The following is an 18,352-nucleotide window of genomic DNA, read 5'->3' on the forward strand; positions in this document are numbered from 1 at the left end:
AATGGTACAGTCATAGTCTTTAATCAATTCTAGCCATCGCCTCTGTCTCAAATTCAGCTCTTTCTGATCAAAGATATACTTCAGGCTCTTATGATCTGTGAAAATGTGGCATTTCTCACCGAATAAATAATGTCTCTAGATCTTCAGTGCTAAAACAACTGCTGCTAGCTCAAGATCATGGGTAGGGTAATTACAGTTATGCTTCTTCAACTGCCTTGAAGCATAAGCTATTACCTTCCCTTCCTGCATAAGCATGCAACCTAATCCTTGCCTCGAAGTGTTACAATAAATCACAAACTCCTTCCCTGTTATAGGAAGTGTCAGAATAGGCACTGTCACTAATCTCTTTTTCAGGTCCAGGAAACTCTGTTCACATTTATCCAACCACTCAAACTTAGCATTCTTCCTTGTCAAAGCTATCAAGGGTAATGCTAATCGTGAGAAATCCTCAACAAAACATATGTAGTATCCAGCTAGACCTAGGAAAGTACGTACCTCTGTTGCACTAGTTGGTCTCTCCCAGTTGACAACAACTTCCACTTTCTGCGGATCAACACTAACTCTGTCCGCTGAAACTACATGCCCTAAGAACACTACCTGTTTCAACCAAAACTCACATTTGCTGAACTTAGCGTACAACTGTTTATCACGTAGTGTCTGTAGAAAAATCCTCAGATGTTCCTTATGGGCTTTCCTGTCACAATAAGAAATAAACAAAGATAACACACAGAGCACTAACCAGCAAAGTACAATTTTTTTCGTATCATCTTGTGGCCATTCATTCGTACCATTCGTAAGTTTACATTTGAAAGTCAATTAGCTGTAAGCCTAACCCAGGCCATTTTCTTTACGAGTTCATAATGGAAGTCTAGATACTTGGTACCCCCTAATTATCAAATATGAATTTAAAAGATCTTAATGCATTTACCAACATTCATGTTTTTGAGATCTCAACTGATTTGCCTACTACCCAAGTGCTAAATATAATATGTGTTATCACTAAATTATTAAACAGGAGCATTTAAGTAAAACAGCAAAAGTTCAAGAACGAATAGAATAAGTACCCGAAGAAATATGACTGCCCCTCGAATTGGCCGCCCATTATATGAACCTTCTTGCCTTCTCTTTTCCAACTCAGTTTCATGGAAAGACATGTATAAAACAAAAAGAAAAAACAATTACCTAGACATTGCCGTGTCGATCTCTTTCAAGCAACAATTGTTCTTGGATTGCTTATTAAAAAAAGTGATGAGATTGAGTAGTAAGTTTCTTTTTCCATAACCTATCTTTTTTTTTTTTGAACAAAAAACAATCCACTTCATTCAGATAATGAAAGATGTTAAAAGTGACAAGAAGGAAATAAACATAAAGTGCAATACAATCAAGCACACTAAAAAGCACAAAACGGATCAGCAAATGCACTAGGACATCTCAACTAGGTTGACATCTCCCTAGCATTCTCATCATCTCCAATAAATACTAGAATCCAAAGCTAAGTACAAAATGAAAAGGACCTTGCAAAAGACAAGGTTTACATCCGAATGATTATCTGAAAGTTTAACTGAAAATAGTAACCATCACTATGCTGTTACAAAATCAAGAGAGCGGGAAAATAAAGGCTTTCCAATTGAGGTTGATAACTTGTAAAGAGAAGTCTTGTAATGCTTTAGAAAGTGAGCACCAGGAGGAGGTGTTGATATGGGCGATATCAAATTTAGCGGAACTAGAAGAAGCTTTGTCTTGAAATACTCTCTGATTTCTTTCAAACCAAATTTCTGATAATAAAGCTTCAACTGCGTTGCTCCAAAGTAGTCTTGGCTTCTTCTTCAAATGTGGCCCGATCAAGAGTTGAAGCACATTAACCTTAAAATCATTATCAAGAACCCAACTGACATTAAAGCACTTGAAGAGAGATGTCCAACAAAATTCTACAAAAACACAATGGAAGAACAAATGCAAGAGAGATTATGACTTTACCTAACAAAGAGTGAAAACCTGTGGAGAAATATAGTGAGTACGTAACTTCCTTTGGAGGATATCTGCGCTGTTAAGAGAGCCATTCAGCATGTACCAAATCAGAATATTCACCCTTCTAGGGCTCTTAGACATCCATAAGGCTGATTCTAATGGCTGACAAATTGGGGAGGAGAAGGATAGATGCTTTACAAGAGACTTGACTGAGAAAACCCCACTTGGTTCTAAAGACCACCGTCTTATATTAGGAATCGAATTAAGTTTACAGTAACTGAGTTTTCCAGTCAGAAGCTCGAAGTTTTCTGCCTCTTCATCCTTTAACAGTCTTTTAAAAGGAAAAGTCCAAGATATTGAAATCTCATCCCAATAATCTTGTAATGAACCTTCGGGTTTGGTGGAGATAGAGAAAAGATTAGGGAATGAGATTTTTAGAGGAACCAAATCCAACCAAGGATCTCTCCAAAAGCTTATTCTTTCACCATTACCAACTTTGAAGGTTGCCAAGGAATCCACTTTTAACCAAAATCTTGAAATATTAATCCATGGGCTTCTAAGGCTACTGGAAAATTTGCCATTGCTATGCCAACCAAACTTACTTCTTCCATGAATGCTTATAATTACTTTCCTCCAAAGTGAGTTGACCTCAAAGAAAAACCTCCACCCCCATTTTGCTACAAGGCCCTGATTTCTGAGTTTCAAGCACCCAATGCCGAGACCACCATCTTCTTGGGACGGTGAAGCTATGCTCCATTTAATCAAATGATTTATTTTGCTTCCGGAATGCCCTTCCCAAAGAAAATCCTTCAATGTTCTCTCTAGAGTTTGAATCACCTTTTCTCACATCTGAAAAAGTGACATATAGTAAGTTGGTATATGAGAAAGAACTGACTTACATAGGGTGGCGCGACCACCTCTTGAGAGGTTGTATCTCTTCCATTTGTCTAGTTTGCTTTGGACTTTGTCGATCACTTGTTACCATAAAGCTATAGGGTATCTCCCTAAAGGAAGGCCAAGGTAAATAAATGGGAGGTAGACAGCCTTGCAATTTAGGAGGGCTGCTTCTGATTGTAACTTGAAATGGTCTATATTGATGCCACATAAAGCTGATTTTTTCCAATTAACTTTCAGCATCGAACACCACTCAAATAATTCAAGTATTTTCTTTAGGTTGCTGAGTATTTCTTTGTCATCTTGGCAGAAAATTAGAGTATCATCTGCAAATTGTAAAATAGAAACATAAATTCTATCTTTGCCAAAAAGAAAACCTTCAAACTTGCCTTTTTCTCGAAACTGGGAAAGTAATGCATTTAGGACTTCACTAACTAGTAGAAAGGAGAAAGGAGAAAGAGGGTCACCTTGCCTTATTCCTCTTGAAGCTTGAATTCTGCCACGAGGTCTTCCATTTATGAAGATTGAGAATTTTGTGTTATAACCCAAAAATTAGATTTGCTCTGTTTTTTGGTGTTCTGAGGGGGCAGGGGACTCTGTTTTTCAAGAAACTACTTCAACTTTGCAACAGTCACCAAAGTTGATTCCAAACGAAATATGAATTCTAAAGCAGTTACGAAGAGAAATGAGTACCTTGCAAGCAGAATCAAATCCAAAACTTTTGGGGACCTCTTTGCATTTGAGATCACCATCAATAGTTTTTGGGCAACCAATCACTCGGGTTTTCAAATTCTTACTTCTAATTTGAAAACAACAGAAAGAAGGGGAATATAAATAACAGAGCCTTGCACACAAAAAAAATGGTACCCTAGAGTAATTAATTACTCGACCTTATATTTCTGCAATAAAAACAACATATAATAGCTTATCCATATATGACAATGAGAGTGAGAAAGAGAGAGCAGAAAGGAGGGAGGAAATAGACAAATTTTGTAGTTCTAAAAAATAACTAAAGTTTTCAATGAAAAGAAAGGCATTTGTGTTGAATCATCTCCACCAATTACAACAAGGCCATCCAGATCAAGCTTCTGAGTAGTTTCTTCAGCTTGCTTAAACTGAAAATAGAACCGAACTGTCAATTAATGCCTTGACTACAACTAAGACGTCTCAAAATGAAAATTCTGGGAAGAAAGAGTTTCACCTGATATGGAGTTTCAATCTTAACCCTCCCACTGCATATCTTATCAAAACCACCATGATAAAAGAAGAATGTATTTAAATCAAGAATTGCATTCAAATGGCAATCACTTCGCATCAAAACTGCACATATTCACACTAACAATTCTAATAAGTGAAAGCTAGAAATCCCTTCAAGAAAATTAAACTAATTGCGATATGGGTAGATAAATTGTGCAGTCAGTTCTACATATTCACATTTCATGATCACTAAGAAAGGAGTAAGAGCCATTCGTGCATTGAACGAAGGAAAAGAGGCGCTGGTCGAACGAAAGTCAAAACGGAGGCATTGAAGGAAGCTGAGTGTACGGACAGATGCCTAGGCTAAATTCAAACGAGAAGTTATTCCGGACTACTCGTGCAAATCAGATGATTTTTAGACCAAAAGTTTTTAAATTGAATGTAGATTTGGTGTGAGGGCTACCTTAATGAAATTCTAACTCTAAGGCTGTCAAATTCAAGGAAAACCGAGAGGTGCTCACCAGTGTGGAAACAGTCGGGCCGGGGGAGTGAACTCGAGACTCCGAACTATCACCAAAGAATTTCAAGGCGAAACTCTAAGGTAAACTAGTAAGACATTTTCACACATTTTTGAATAAGGAAATGTCTTGAGATAAGGCCCGAAAGAGTAACTAGTGATGCGGCTTGTGCGTGCGTTGAGGTTAGGTGGGCAAGGACGCGCCCATGGACGAGGATGCCTTAAGTGATGCGGCTTGTGCGTGCGTTGGTGTGCTATGGAATTTGACCGAGACTTAATTAAAATATCTTATCCAAATTCTAAAAAATAGGTTCGATTTTCATCAATTTGGGTGTGTAAGATACCTATATCCAGAATACCTGCTCCATTCTTCTTTTAGATTTGAACTTGCATAATTAATGGTAGGATTCTGATCTGACCTCCTCACATGACAAATGGAGCGTCGTGAACTGTAAGACTGGGAAAGAGATTATAGGAAACGTAATTTGCTCTAGAAAGAGATCATATTACCATCTAGTTCCACCATTGCCTTCTTGATCACAGGCTTGAACTTACCTGCCAAACGAATTCTACCTTTAGAAAGAGATCATCAAATGATAAATATTAAAATCGACTTCATGAAAATGTTCTATCAATCAAAAGCCGTTCAAAATTGTTAAGAGAAAACATACTCTACTTTTACATGATGATATTCCACTTTTATCCTTTCAAATTCAAGGAAAACCGAGAGGTGCTCACCAGTGTGGAAACAGTCGGGTCAGGGGGAGTGAACTCGAGACTCCGAACTATCACCAAGGAATTTCAAGGCAAAACTTTAAGGTAAACTAGTTAAGACATTTTCACACATTTTTTAAGAAGGAAATGTCTTGAGATAAGGCCCGAAAAAGTGAATAATCTAAGCTTAAAGTTAAATCTGAAATAGGGTCCAGCAGAAGAGTAAGGGAAACCGGGTAAACTATGAGGAAAAAGAAATCTCAGCAGGTCACTGTGAGTGGTTTCTCCTTTTACTCTTTTAAACCTATTTAGAATTAATATGTGGTAGTTTATATTATGAGATGAATGTGAGGTTGGGATGGTCGGGGGTCTATGGACCTAGAACCTGAGCCCAAAATAAATCCTTACAGGATGGTCAGGGGACCAAAGAGTCTAGTTCCTGAGCCTGTGGGAAGGAAAAACCTTGAATGGGATGGTCAGAGGGCCGACGGGTCTAGCTTCTGAGCCCATGAAAGGGAGAACTATGTGCACATAGCTTAATGAATATTTTTAGATGCGAAATGTTAATTATCCACCGTGTGTGTAGGTTTGTGAAAAGCTTCATGGAATGATGGAGGTTTGCATTGGAACCGATATAATGCTTATGATCTGAAATAGACTTGTATTTATGATTCCACTCACTAGGCTTTGTAAAGCTCATGTTTTATTTTATGTGTTTCTATTGGAACTATGTGCATGGGCTATGCGCTAGGCTGGGCCTCACGTTGAGGTTAGTGGGCAAGGACGCGTACATGGGTGAGGATGCCTTAAGCGATGCGGCTTGTGCGTGCGTTGGTGTGCTATGGAATTTGACCGAGACTTAATTAAAATATCTTATCCAAATTATGAAAAATAGGTTCGATTTTCATCAATTTGGTTGTGTAAGATACCTATATCCAGACTACTTGTTCCATTCTTCTTTTAGATTTGAACTTGCATAATTAATGGTAGGATTCTGATCTGACCTCCTCACATGACAAATGGAGCGGCATGAACTGTAAGACTGGGAAAGAGATTATAGGAAACGTAATTTGCTCTAGAAAGAGATCATATTACCATCTAGTTCCACCATTGCCTTCTTGATCACAGGCTTGAACTTACCTGCCAAACGAATTCTACCTTTAGAAAGAGATCATCAAATGATAAATATTAAAATCGACTTCATGAAAATGTTCTATCAATCCAAAGCCTTTCAAAATTGTTAAGAGAAAACATACTCTACTTTTACATGATGATATTCCACTTTTATCCTTGTTTTTCTGATCTTACATGCACCTTGACTAGTCTTTATAGTATTGTGATAGTAACTAGTAAGATATTTGGATACTCAAAAAAAGAAAAAGATAACTTTTAAGTTTCATCAACTAGAAAACTGATGTCTTTTTAATATAGATTGTGGAGTTTTTTTTTTCATCTTTCTTTTTTTTTCTTCTATTGAACACCATTGTTCTCATTTTGGCTGGATTATTGATACTCTGTTTGTCATTTCCCTTCTTATTCCCCATAAAAAATATTCTAGAAAAAAAATTATTAACATGTTATTCAAGAAAACATGAGAATAGGAATGCACGTTTTCATGAAGAAATCATACAGTTTCTCCTCTCCACGTCCATTAACGAAGTCAATGCAATTCCGCCAACCATCCAATCTTCAACTGGAGCAGCCAAATTTCCTACCAAGTATGCATAACTAACTTATAAGTAATAGAAACGAGGAAAAAATCTATGAAGGAAAATGATAACAAGAAAAAGAATGAAAGGTTAAAAGGTTAGAGACTAAAATGATCAGAAGGTACCAGAAGTGGGACAGACAAATCAATGATATTGGTCCAGGTTTTCCACTCTGGAGGAGAGCTCCAGCAGTGTAACCCAAAGCATAGCAATAAGTTGAATCAAAGTTCGTGGGTAAACCACACATCCCTTCGTACCTATAAGTCAAAAGAAGAAATAAAAAGAGATAACACACAGAGCTCTAACCAACAAAGTACAATTAGCTATAAGCCTAACACATCACTTGATTGGTCATTTTCTTTACGAGTTCATTATGGAAGTCTAGATACTTGGTGCCCCTAATTATCAAATATGAATTTAAAAGATCTTAATGCATTTACCAACATGCATGTTTTTTAGATCTGAACTGATTTGCCTACTAACCAAGTGCTAAATATAATATGTGTTATCACTAAATTATTAAACAAGAGCATTTAAGTAAAACGGCAAAAGTTTAAGCACGAATAGAATAAGTACCCAAAGAAATGTGACTGGAAACACACATAAAGTGCAATACAGTCAAGCACACTAAAAAGCACAAAACAGATTAGCAAATGCACTAGGACATCTCAACTAGGTTGACATCTCCCTAGCATTCTCATCATCTCCAAGAAAGACTAGAATCCAAAGCTAAGTACAAAATGAAGAGGACCTTGCAAAAGACAAGGTTTACAACCGAATGATTATCTGAAAGTTTAACTGAAAATAATAACCATCACTATGCTGTTACAAAATCAAGAGAGCAGGAAAATAAAGGCTTTCCAATTGAGGTTGATAACTTGTAAAGAGAAGTCTTGTAATGCTTTAGAAAGCGAGCACCAGGAGGAGGCGTTGATATGGGCGATATCAAATTTAGCGGAACTAGAAGAAGCTTTGTCTTGAAATACTCTTTGATTTCTTTCAAACCAAATTTCTGATAATAAAGCTTCAACTGCGCTGGTCCAAAGTAGTCTTGGCTTCTTCTTCAAACGTGGCCCGATCAAGAGTTGAAGCACATTAACCTTAAAATCATTATCAAGAACCCAGCTGACATTAAAGCACTTGAAGAGAGATGTCCAACAAAATTCTACAAAAACACAATGGAAGAACAAATGCAAGAGAGATTATGACTTTACCCAACAAAGAGTGAAAACCTGTGGAGAAATATAGTGAGTACGTAACTTCCTTTGGAGGATATTTGCGCTGTTAAGAGAGTCATTCAGCATGATCCAAATCAGAATATTCACCCTTCTAGGGCTTTTAGACTTCCATAAGGCTGATTCTAATGGCTGACAAATTGGGGAGGAGAAGGATAGATGCTTTACAAGAGACTTGACTGAGAAAACCCCACTTGGTTCTAAAGACCACCGTCTTTTATTAGGAATCGAATTAAGTTTACAGTGACTGAGTTTTCCAGTCAGAAGCTCGAAGTTTTCTGCCTCTTCATCCTTTAACAGTCTTTTAAAAGGAAAAGTCCAAGATGTTGAAATCTCATCCTAATAATCTTGTCATGAACCTTCGGGTTTGGTGGAGATAAAGAAAAGATTAGGGAATGAGATTTTTAGAGGAACCAAATCCAACCAAGGATCTTTCCAAAAGCTTATTCTTTCACCATTACCAACCTTGAAGGCTACCAAGGAATCCACTTTTAACCAAAATCTTGAAATATTAATCAATGGGCTTCTAAGGCTGCTGGAAAATTTTTTGTTGGTATGCCAACCAAACTTACTTCTTCCATTAATGCTTACAATATAGTAAGTTGGTATATGAGAAAGAACTGACTTACCGGTGGCGCGACCACCTCTTAAGAGGTTGTATCTCTTCCATCCAGTTTTCTTTGGACTTTGTCGATCATTGGTTGCCAAAAAGCTAATTGTTTAGGGTATCCCCCTAAAGGAAGGCCAAGGTACATAAATGGGAGGTAGACAGCCTTGCAGTTTAGGAGGGCTGCTTCTAATTGTAACTTGAAATGGTATATATTGATGCCACATAAAGCTGATTTTTCCACAATTAACCTTCAGCCCCGAACACCACTCAAATAATTCAAGTATTTTCTTTAGGTTGCTGAGTTTTCTTTGTCATCTTGGCAGAAAATTAGAGTATCATTCGCAAATTGTAACAAAGAAACATGAATTCTGTCTTTGCCAACAATAAAACCTTCAAACTTGCCTTTTTCTCGAAACTGGGAAAGTAATGCATTTAGGACTTCACTGACTAGTAGAAATAAGAAAGGAGAAAGACGATCACCTTGCCTTATTCCTCTTGAAGCTTGAATTCTGCCACGAGGTCTTCCATTTTTGGAGATTGAGAATTTTGAGTTAGAACCCAAAAATTAGATTTGCTCTGTTTTTTGGTGTTCTGAAGGGACAGGGGATTCTGTTTTTCTGGAAAAACAGGCTTAACCATTCTTCCCCTTACTATGTCTGCATAGGAGATTGGGACTGAGCGAGGGTTTTTTGTCACCTGTTCAACTTCAAAGAGAGACAAAGCATCATTTAACAACGTAAGGAAGGAATACCAACCTGAATTAAGAGTTCCTGATGTAACGTGAATGAAGAATCGTCCTCCAACTGCAGGCCACAATACACATCTTAAAAACCAGTTTGAATAGATTCTGACTTTAGAAATATTGGTTACACCAGAAGCATCTTGCTCGCTTTTGACAAAGAAGCTAGATGTTGAAAGTTTCGAAAGGGTCGAGATGTTCTCCACAAACCAAAGTAGCTACGATTTTGACAAGGAAAACCGAGAGGTGCTCACCAGTGTGGAAACAGTCGGGTCAGGGGGAGTGAACTCGAGACTCCGAACTATCACCAAGGAATTTCAAGGCAAAACTCTAAGGTAAACTAGTTAAGACATTTTCACACATTTTTTTAAGAAGGAAATGTCTTGAGATAAGGCCCGAAAGAGTGAATAATCTAAGCTTAAAGTTAAATCTGAAATAGGGTCTAGCAGAAGAGAGGGAATCCGGGTAAACTGTGAGGAAAAAGAAATCTCAGCAGGTCACTGTGAGTGGTTTCTCCTTTTACTCTTTTAAAAAAATTTAGAATTAATATGTGGTAGTTTATATTATGAGATGAATATGAGTTTGGGATGGTCGGGGGTTTATGGACCTAGAACCTGAGCCCAAAATAAATCCTTACAGGATGGTCAGGGGACCAAAGAGTCTAGTTCCTGAGCCTGTGGGAAGGAAAAACCTTGAATGGGATGGTCAGAGGGCCGACAAGCCTAGCTTCTGAGCCCATGAAAGGGAGAACTATGTGCACATAGGTTAATGAATATTTTTAGATGCGAAATGTTAATTATCTACCGTGTGTGTAGGTTTGTGAAAAGCTTCATGGAATGATGAAGGTTTGCATTGGAATCTCGTGATATAATGCTTATGATCTGAAAAAGACTTGTATTTATGATTCCACTCATTGAGCTTTGTAAAACTCGTGGTTTATTTTCTTGTGTTTGTATTGGAACTATGTGCATGGGCTATGCGCTAGCTGGGGCTCACGTTGAGGTAAACGATGTGCGCAGTAGCTAAGCGATAGGCTATGCGCGAGATCGTTGACTAAACGATTGAGCTACACGACGGGATGTTGGAGCTAAGCGATAGATGTAGGAACTAAACGATGGAGCGGTGTTGAGGACTGTGTTACGCAAGATTGATGAGCTCATCAAGACAAATGGCGTTATTGATGGAAGTCTGAAACAGAGATAGTAAGAGCTGGACGAATAAATGTTCATGCAAAGTGAGTTCGATGCATGGAGAAGACATATCAAATAGAAGGTGGATGAGGCAGGGTGTTGGCAGAATGAGAGGAATATGTCTGGATATGATCAAAGGAGGAGGTGTCGGGTAAAGGAGAAGGGTGAAATGCCTATAAAAGGAGCAGAACACTTCACTTTAACCCACAAACCATTTAAGTTCATAAATATCACTAAGAAAGGAGTAAGTACTCATTCATGCGTTGAACGAAGGAAAAGAGGAGTTGATCGGACGAAAGTCAAAACGGAGGCGCTGAAGGAAGCTGAGTGTACGGACAGACGCCTAGGCTAAATTCAAACGAGAAGTTATTCCGGACTACTCAAGCAAATAAGTTGATTTTTGGACCAAAAGTTTTTAAAATGAATGTAGATTTGGTATGAGGCTGGCTTAATGAAATTCTAACTCTGAGGTTGTCAAATTCAAGGAAAACTGAGAGGTGCTCACCAGTGTGGAAACAGTTGGGTCAGGGGGAGTGAACTCGAGACTCCGAACTATCACCAAGGAATTTCAAGGCGAAACTCTAAGGTAAACTAGTTACTCTTTCGGGCCTTATCTCAAGACATTTCCTTATTCAAAAATGTGTGAAAATGTCTTACTAGTTTACCTTAGAGTTTCGCCTTGAAATTCTCTGGTGATAGTTCGGAGTCTCGAGTTCACTCCCCCGGCCCGACTGTTTCCACACTGGTGAGCACCTCTCCGTTTTCCTTGAATTTGACAGCTTGAGAGTTAGAATTTCATTAAGGCAGCCCTCACACCAAATCTACATTCAATTTAAAAACTTTTGGTCTAAAAATCATCTGATTTGCACGAGTAGTCCGGAATAACTTCTCGTTTGAATTTAGCCTAGGCATCTGTCCGTACACTCAGCTTCCTTCAATGCCTCCGTTTTGACTTTCGTTCGATCATCGCCTCTTTTCCTTCGTTCAACGCACAAATGGCTCTTACTCCTTTCTTAGTGATCATGAAATGTGAATATGTAGAACTGACTGCACAATTTATCTACCCATATCGCAATTAGTTTAATTTTCTTGAAGGGATTTCTAGCTTTCACTTATTAGAATTGTTAGTGTGAATATATGCAGTTTTGATGCGAAGTGATTGCCATTTGAATGCAATTCTTGATTTAAATACATTTTTCTTTTATCATTGTGGTTTTGATAAGATATGCAGTGGGAGGGTTAAGATTGAAACTCCATATTAGGTGAAACTCTTTCTTCCCAGAATTTTCATTTTGAGACGTCTTAGTTGTAATCAAGGCATTAATTGACAGTTCGGTTCTATTTTCAATTTAAGCAAGCTGAAGAAACTACTCAGAAGCTTGATCTAGATGGCCTTGTTGTAATTGGTGGAGATGATCCAACACAAATGCCTTTCTCTTCGTTGAAAACTTTAGTTATATTTTAGAACTACGAAATTTGTCTATTTCCTCCCTCCTTTTTGCTCTCTTTCTCACTCTCATTGTCATAAATGGATAAGCTATTATATGTTGTTTTTATTGCAGAAATATAAGGTCGAGTAATTAATTACTCTAGGGTACCATTTTTTTTGTGTGTAAGACTCTGTTATTTATATTCCCCTTCTTTCTGTTGTTTTCAACTTAGAAGTAAGAATTTGAAAACCCGAGTGATTGGTTGCCCAAAAACTATTGATGGTGATCTCAAATGCAAAGAGGTCCCCACAAGTTTTGGATTTGATTCTGCTTGCAATGTACTCATTTCTCTTCGTAACTGCTTTAGAATTCATATTTCGTTTGGACTCAACTTTGGTGACTGTTGCAAAGTTGAAGTAGTTTCTTGAAAAACAGAGTCCCCTGCCCCCTCAGAACACCAAAAAACAGAGCAAATCTAATTTTTGGGTTATAACACTAAATTCTCAATCTTCATAAATGGAAGACCTCGTGGCAGAATTCAAGCTTCAAGAGGAATAAGGCAAGGTGACCCTCTTTCTCCTTTCTCCTTTCTACTAGTTAGTGAAGTCTTAAATGCATTACTTTCCCAGTTTCGAGAAAAAGGCAAGTTTGAAGGTTTTCTTGTTGGTAAAGATAGAATTTATGTTTCTATTTTACAATTTGCAGATGATACTCTAATTTTCTGCCAAGATGACAAAGAAAAACTCACCAATCTAAAGAAAATACTTGAATTATTTGAGTGGTGTTCGATGCTGAAGGTTAATTGGAAAAAATCAGCTTTATGTGGCATCAATATAGACCATTTCAAGTTACAATCAGAAGTAGCCCTCCTAAATTGCAAGGCTGTCTACCTCCCATTTATTTACCTTGGCCTTCCTTTAGGGAGATACCCTATAGCTTTATGGTAGCCAGTGATCGACAAAGTCCAAAGCAAACTAGACAAATGGAAGAGATACAACCTCTCAAGAGGTGGTCGCGCCACCCTATGTAAGTCGGTTCTTTCTCATATACCAACTTACTATATGTCACTTTTTCAGATGTGAGAAAAGGTGATTCAAACTCTAGAGAGAACATTGAAAGATTTTCTTTGGGAAGGGCATTCCGGAAGCAAAATAAATCATTTGATTAAATGAAGCATAGCTTCACGGTCCTAAGAAGATGGTGGTCTCGGCATTGGGTGCTTGAAACTAAGAAATCAGGGCCTTGTAGCAAAATGGGGGTGAAGGTTTTTCTTTGAGGTCAACTCACTTTGGAGGAAAGTAATTATAAGCATTCATGGAAGAAGTAAGTTTGGTTGGCATAGCAATGGCAAATTTTCCAGCAGCCTTAGAAGCCCATGGATTAATATTTCAAGATTTTGGTTAAAAGTGGATTCCTTGGCAACCTTCAAAGTTGGTAATGGTGAAAGAATAAGCTTTTGGAGAGATCCTTGGTTGGATTTGGTTCCTCTAAAAATCTCATTCCCTAATCTTTTCTCTATCTCCACCAAACCCGAAGGTTCATTACAAGATTATTGGGATGAGATTTCAACATCTTGGACTTTTCCTTTTAAATGACTGTTAAAGGATGAAGAGGCAGAAAACTTCGAGCTTCTGATTGGAGAACTCAATCACTGTAAACTTAATTCGATTCTTAATAAAAGACGGTGGTCTTTAGAACCAAGTGGGGTTTTCTCAGTCAAGTCTCTTGTAAAGCATCTATCCTTCTCCTCCCCAATTTTTCAGCCATTAGAATCAGCCTTATGGAAGTCTAAAAGCCCTAAAAGGGTGAATATTCTGATTTGGATCATGCTGAATGGCTCTCTTAACAGCGCAGATATCCTCCAAAGGAAGTTACGTACTCACTATATTTCTCCACAGGTTTTCACTCTTTGTTGGATAAAGTCATAATCTCTCTTGCATTTGTTCTTCCATTGTGTTAACTTCACTATGTTGGGTGTACTAACCTATCCTCATTTATAATATTTCTTTTTCCATAACCTATCCTCATCTATAATATCATGGGTAAGAATTTCATTGAGTTCCGAAATAAGTTGCTGCACCTGTAGAAAGCGGGTTATAAATAATATCAGTTCAAGAATGACATATTGATCCCGAGAATCTTAGGTTTAGTGGATAGTGAGCATACAACCAAAAGAAATAAACACAATTAGTTATAATAACAAGACAAATACCTCCGAAATGAAGTCCATCAGACCCTTGGGAATAAGTACAACACCATAATTAATAACCAAGTTCAGAACGTTTACTAATTACACCAACAATGTAGTCTGTAACGTTTTTCAAGGTAAGCTTCTTAGCTGTAACCTGCAAAACACATTATAAATTCGATGTACCCTATAAAATAAAGCTCTATTAATAAATGAGTTAACATTCAATACACATTAATTTTTGTCTGAAAATTTTTTCGCCTACATATATTCAAAACCAATAAATCTGCATGAGTCAACTACAACTAGGTGGTAGAGAACAAAGTTTTCAAAGCTGACAAAAAAGGCATCCGATATCACTTAGGCAATTGAATATGATATAGGAAGTCAATACTTAGTTCCATTGCACCAAATTAAAAGTTTCAACCTAATTCCATGAATCCTTTATTTATCACAAATTTTCATCTATACCCTTAAGTTTTGTTTGATATTTACCATTCCATGTAAAAATGCAAGAAGATGAAATTCTGAAAAAGGATATATTAACTGACTCAACAATTTTTTTCATGTTTACATGAGAGTATCTGTTGCAGAGATTATTAGTTATTACTGAGACAAAATCTAGTTCTCAAAGAGAATAAACAACCATAGGGTCGCATGTGGAGGTAAATGGCCTTCTTGACAAAGATTTCTATCTGGTAAAGCATGTGGAGATAAATGTCCTCCTTGACAAAGGTTTCTATCTTAAGTAGTTTAAATAAAGCTACCTTTGCAACAATCACCAAAGTTGAGTCTCAACGAAATATGAATTCTAAAGCAGTTACGAAGAGAAATGAGTACCTTGCAAACAGAATCAAATCCAAAACTTGTGGGGACCTCTTTGCATTTGAGATCACCATCAATAGTTTTTGGGCAACCAATCACTCGGGTTTTCAACTTCTTACTCCTAATTTGAAAACAACAGAAAGAAGGGGAATATAAATAACAGAGTCTTGCACACAAAAAAAAAAATGGTACACTAGAGTAATTAATTAGCTATCCTCATTCCAATTGAGCTACACGACGGGTTGTTGGAACTAAGCGATAGATGTAGGAACTAAACGATGGAGCGGTGCTGAATACTGTGTTACGCAAGATTGATGAGCTCATCAAGACAAATGGCGTTATTGATGGAAGTCTGAAACAGAGATAGTAAGAGCTGGACGAATAAATGTTCATGCAAAGTGAGTTCGAATCACATATAGTAAGAGTTTGAATCACTTTTTCGGGCATCTGAAAAGGTGACATATAGTAAGTTGGTATATGAGAAAGAACTGACCTACATAGGGTGGCACGACCACCTCTTGAGAGGTTGTATCTCTTCCATTTGTCCAGTTTGCTTTGGACTTTGTCGATCACTGGTTGCCAAAAAGCCAATTGCTTAGGATATCCCCCCTAAAGGAAGGCCAAGGTACATAAATGGGAGGTAGATAGCCTTGCAATTTAGGAGGGCTGCTTCTGATTGTAACTTGAAATGGTCTATATTGATGCCACATAAAGCTGATTTTTCCCAATTAACCTTCAACCCCGAACACCACTCAAATAATTCAAGTATTTTCTTTAGGTTGCTGAGTTTTTCTTTGTCATCTTGGCAGAAAATTAGAGTATCATCCGCAAATTGTAACAAAGAAACATGAATTCTATCTTTGCCAACAATAAAACCTTCAAACTTGCCTTTTTCTCGAAACTGGGAAAGTAATGCATCCAGGACTTCACTGACTAGTAGAAATACGAAAGGAGAAAGAGGGTCACCTTGCCTTATTCCTCTTGAAGCTTGAATTCTGCCACGAGGTCTTCCATTTATGAAGATTGAGAATTTTGTGTTAGAACCCAAAAATTAGATTTGCTCTGTTTTTTGGTGTTCTGAGGGGGCAGGAGACTCTGTTTTTCTGGAAAAACAGGCTTAACCATTCTTCCCCTTACTATGTCTGCATAGGAGATTGGGACTGAGCGAGGGTTTTTTGTCACCTGTTCAACTTCAAAGAGGGACAAAGCATCATTTAACAAGGTAAGGAAGGAATATCAACCTGAATTAAGAGTTCCTAATGGAACGTGAATGAAGAATCGTCCTCCAACTGCAGGCCACACTACACATCATAAAAACCAGTTTGAATAGATTCGGATGTTAGAAATCTTGGTTACACCAGAAGGCATCTTGCTCGCTTTTGACAAAGAAGCTAGATGTTGGATGTTTCGAAAGGGTCGAGATGTTCTCCACAAACCAAAGTAGCTGCGATTTTGACAAGGAAATTTGCTTTTTGGCTTCCACATCTTCTACGATTACTGAACCAGCTTGGATGAGGGCACGGAAGTGGTGTCCTTAATTTTACAGCTGATAACTTCGACGACTAAGTTAGGCTTGGAGGGGAAGGTCGATGGATGGGCCATGAGAGATAGATGAGCCGAGGATCGCAGATGAGGGTTGAGGTTGGTGGGAAGAGGAAAAGCTTGGTCAGAGATGGGGAGAGGACGGGGAGTTAGGTCGGAATAGGCTGCCAAAGGGAGGGAAAGGGAGAGAGGAGAGAGGAGAGAGGAGAGAGCATTTTCCAACCAAAGTAGTGCTGGAATTCTCCGATGGTCTAATCGATGTAGTCAGATTGTTTGGATTGTTACAACTTCAATATGTTGGGTGTACTAACCTATCCTCATCTATAATATTTCTTTTTCCATAACCTATCCTCATCTATAATATCATGGGCAAGAATTTCATTGAGTTTCGAAATAAGCTGTTGCACCTGTAGAAAGCGGGTTATAAATGATATAAGTTCAAGAATGACATATTGATGCCGAGAATCTTGGGTTTAGTGGATAGTGAGCATACAACAAAAAGAAATAAACACAATTAGTTACAATAACAAGACAAATACCTCCGGAATGAAGTCAATCAGACCCTCGGGAATAACTACAACACCATAATTAATAACCAAGTTCAGAACGTTTACTAATTACATCGACAATGTAGTCTGTAACGTTTTTCAAGGTAAGCTTCTTAGCCGCAACCTGCAAAACACATTATAAAGCATGTGGAAATAAATGTCCTCCTTGACAAATGTTTCTATCTTAAGTAGTTTAAATAAAGCAGCTACCTTTTCTCAAATAATAGTAATATTTGGATGAGTTTGCAAAGCACACTCCAATGCAATGTAAGAAACAGCACGACCCATAAGCCGTCCAACTGTGGATATATGTACACTGTTAATGCCATATGATAATAAACTTGAAATTTTAGTGAGAAACAAAAAGGTATCAACATCACAACAATGAAAAAGTACAATCTCACATTAGGTAGATTAAATAGAGAAGGTTAATAAAATTGAGCAGAGAGAAGTGCTCTGTTTTTTACAGATGAAGCAACAAGATGGGCTTTATTATTGATATTATTTATTTATTTATAAATATATATTTTAAAAAAGTAGACATATCTGAACTTGAAATACTTGTAATGTCAATAATTCAGTTATTATGAACATTCAGCAGATCAGAACTATTTTTAGTTTTAATTTCATTAAGCAAAATACTTACAGTGGTAATATTTTCCTATAGATCGACCATCAACCATCACATTACCAATCATTTCTGAATATATCTGCATAAACATCAGCAGAGCCTATTAAGAGTCTCATCTCATGAATGCGACATTCCATTTTTTCCTTGAATTCTTGAAGAAACTACTTCAACTTTGCAACAGTCACCAAAGTTGAGTCCAAACGAAATATGAATTCTAAAGTAGTTATGAAGAGAAATGAGTACCTTGCAAACAGAATCAAATCCAAAACTTGTGGGGACCTCTTTGCATTTGAGATCACCATCAATAGGTTTTGGGCAACCAATCGCCCGAGTATTCAAATTCTTACTCCTAATTTGAAAACAACAGAAAGAAGGGGAATATAAATAACAGAGTCTTGCACACACAAAAAAAAAA

The 18,352-nt window shown here is 37.5% G+C and overlaps 1 protein-coding gene across 48 annotated transcripts in view; it reads right to left on the reverse strand.

The window, feature by feature from the left end:
• LOC150033925 (pyrophosphate--fructose 6-phosphate 1-phosphotransferase subunit beta 1-like) overlaps window positions 1-18,352 on the reverse strand; it is a 30,424-nt gene that overhangs the window by 3,844 nt on the left and 8,228 nt on the right. The window contains exons 8-20 of one of the 48 annotated variants that reach the window (XR_016532189.1): window positions 18,181-18,286; window positions 17,953-18,016; window positions 17,517-17,605; window positions 17,298-17,430; window positions 15,232-15,337; window positions 7,125-7,256; window positions 6,921-7,001; window positions 6,386-6,430; window positions 6,220-6,294; window positions 5,087-5,131; window positions 4,064-4,990; window positions 1,065-3,977; window positions 496-694 (exon numbers count right to left, since the gene is read on the reverse strand). Coding sequence is in view for 1 of the 48 variants with exons in the window: in XM_090317908.1 (XP_090174034.1) it covers window positions 17,523-17,605; window positions 17,953-18,016; window positions 18,181-18,286 (253 nt within the window). In the remaining 47 variants the exon portion in view is untranslated. The other 47 variants (XR_016532185.1, XR_016532194.1, XR_016532193.1 and 44 more) reach the window with 47 other exon arrangements.

The sequence above is a fragment of the Benincasa hispida genome, chromosome 9 (assembly GCF_027475165.1).
Source record: "Benincasa hispida cultivar pf3 chromosome 9, pf3_genome.v1.1, whole genome shotgun sequence".
Lineage (NCBI taxonomy): Eukaryota > Viridiplantae > Streptophyta > Magnoliopsida > Cucurbitales > Cucurbitaceae > Benincasa > Benincasa hispida.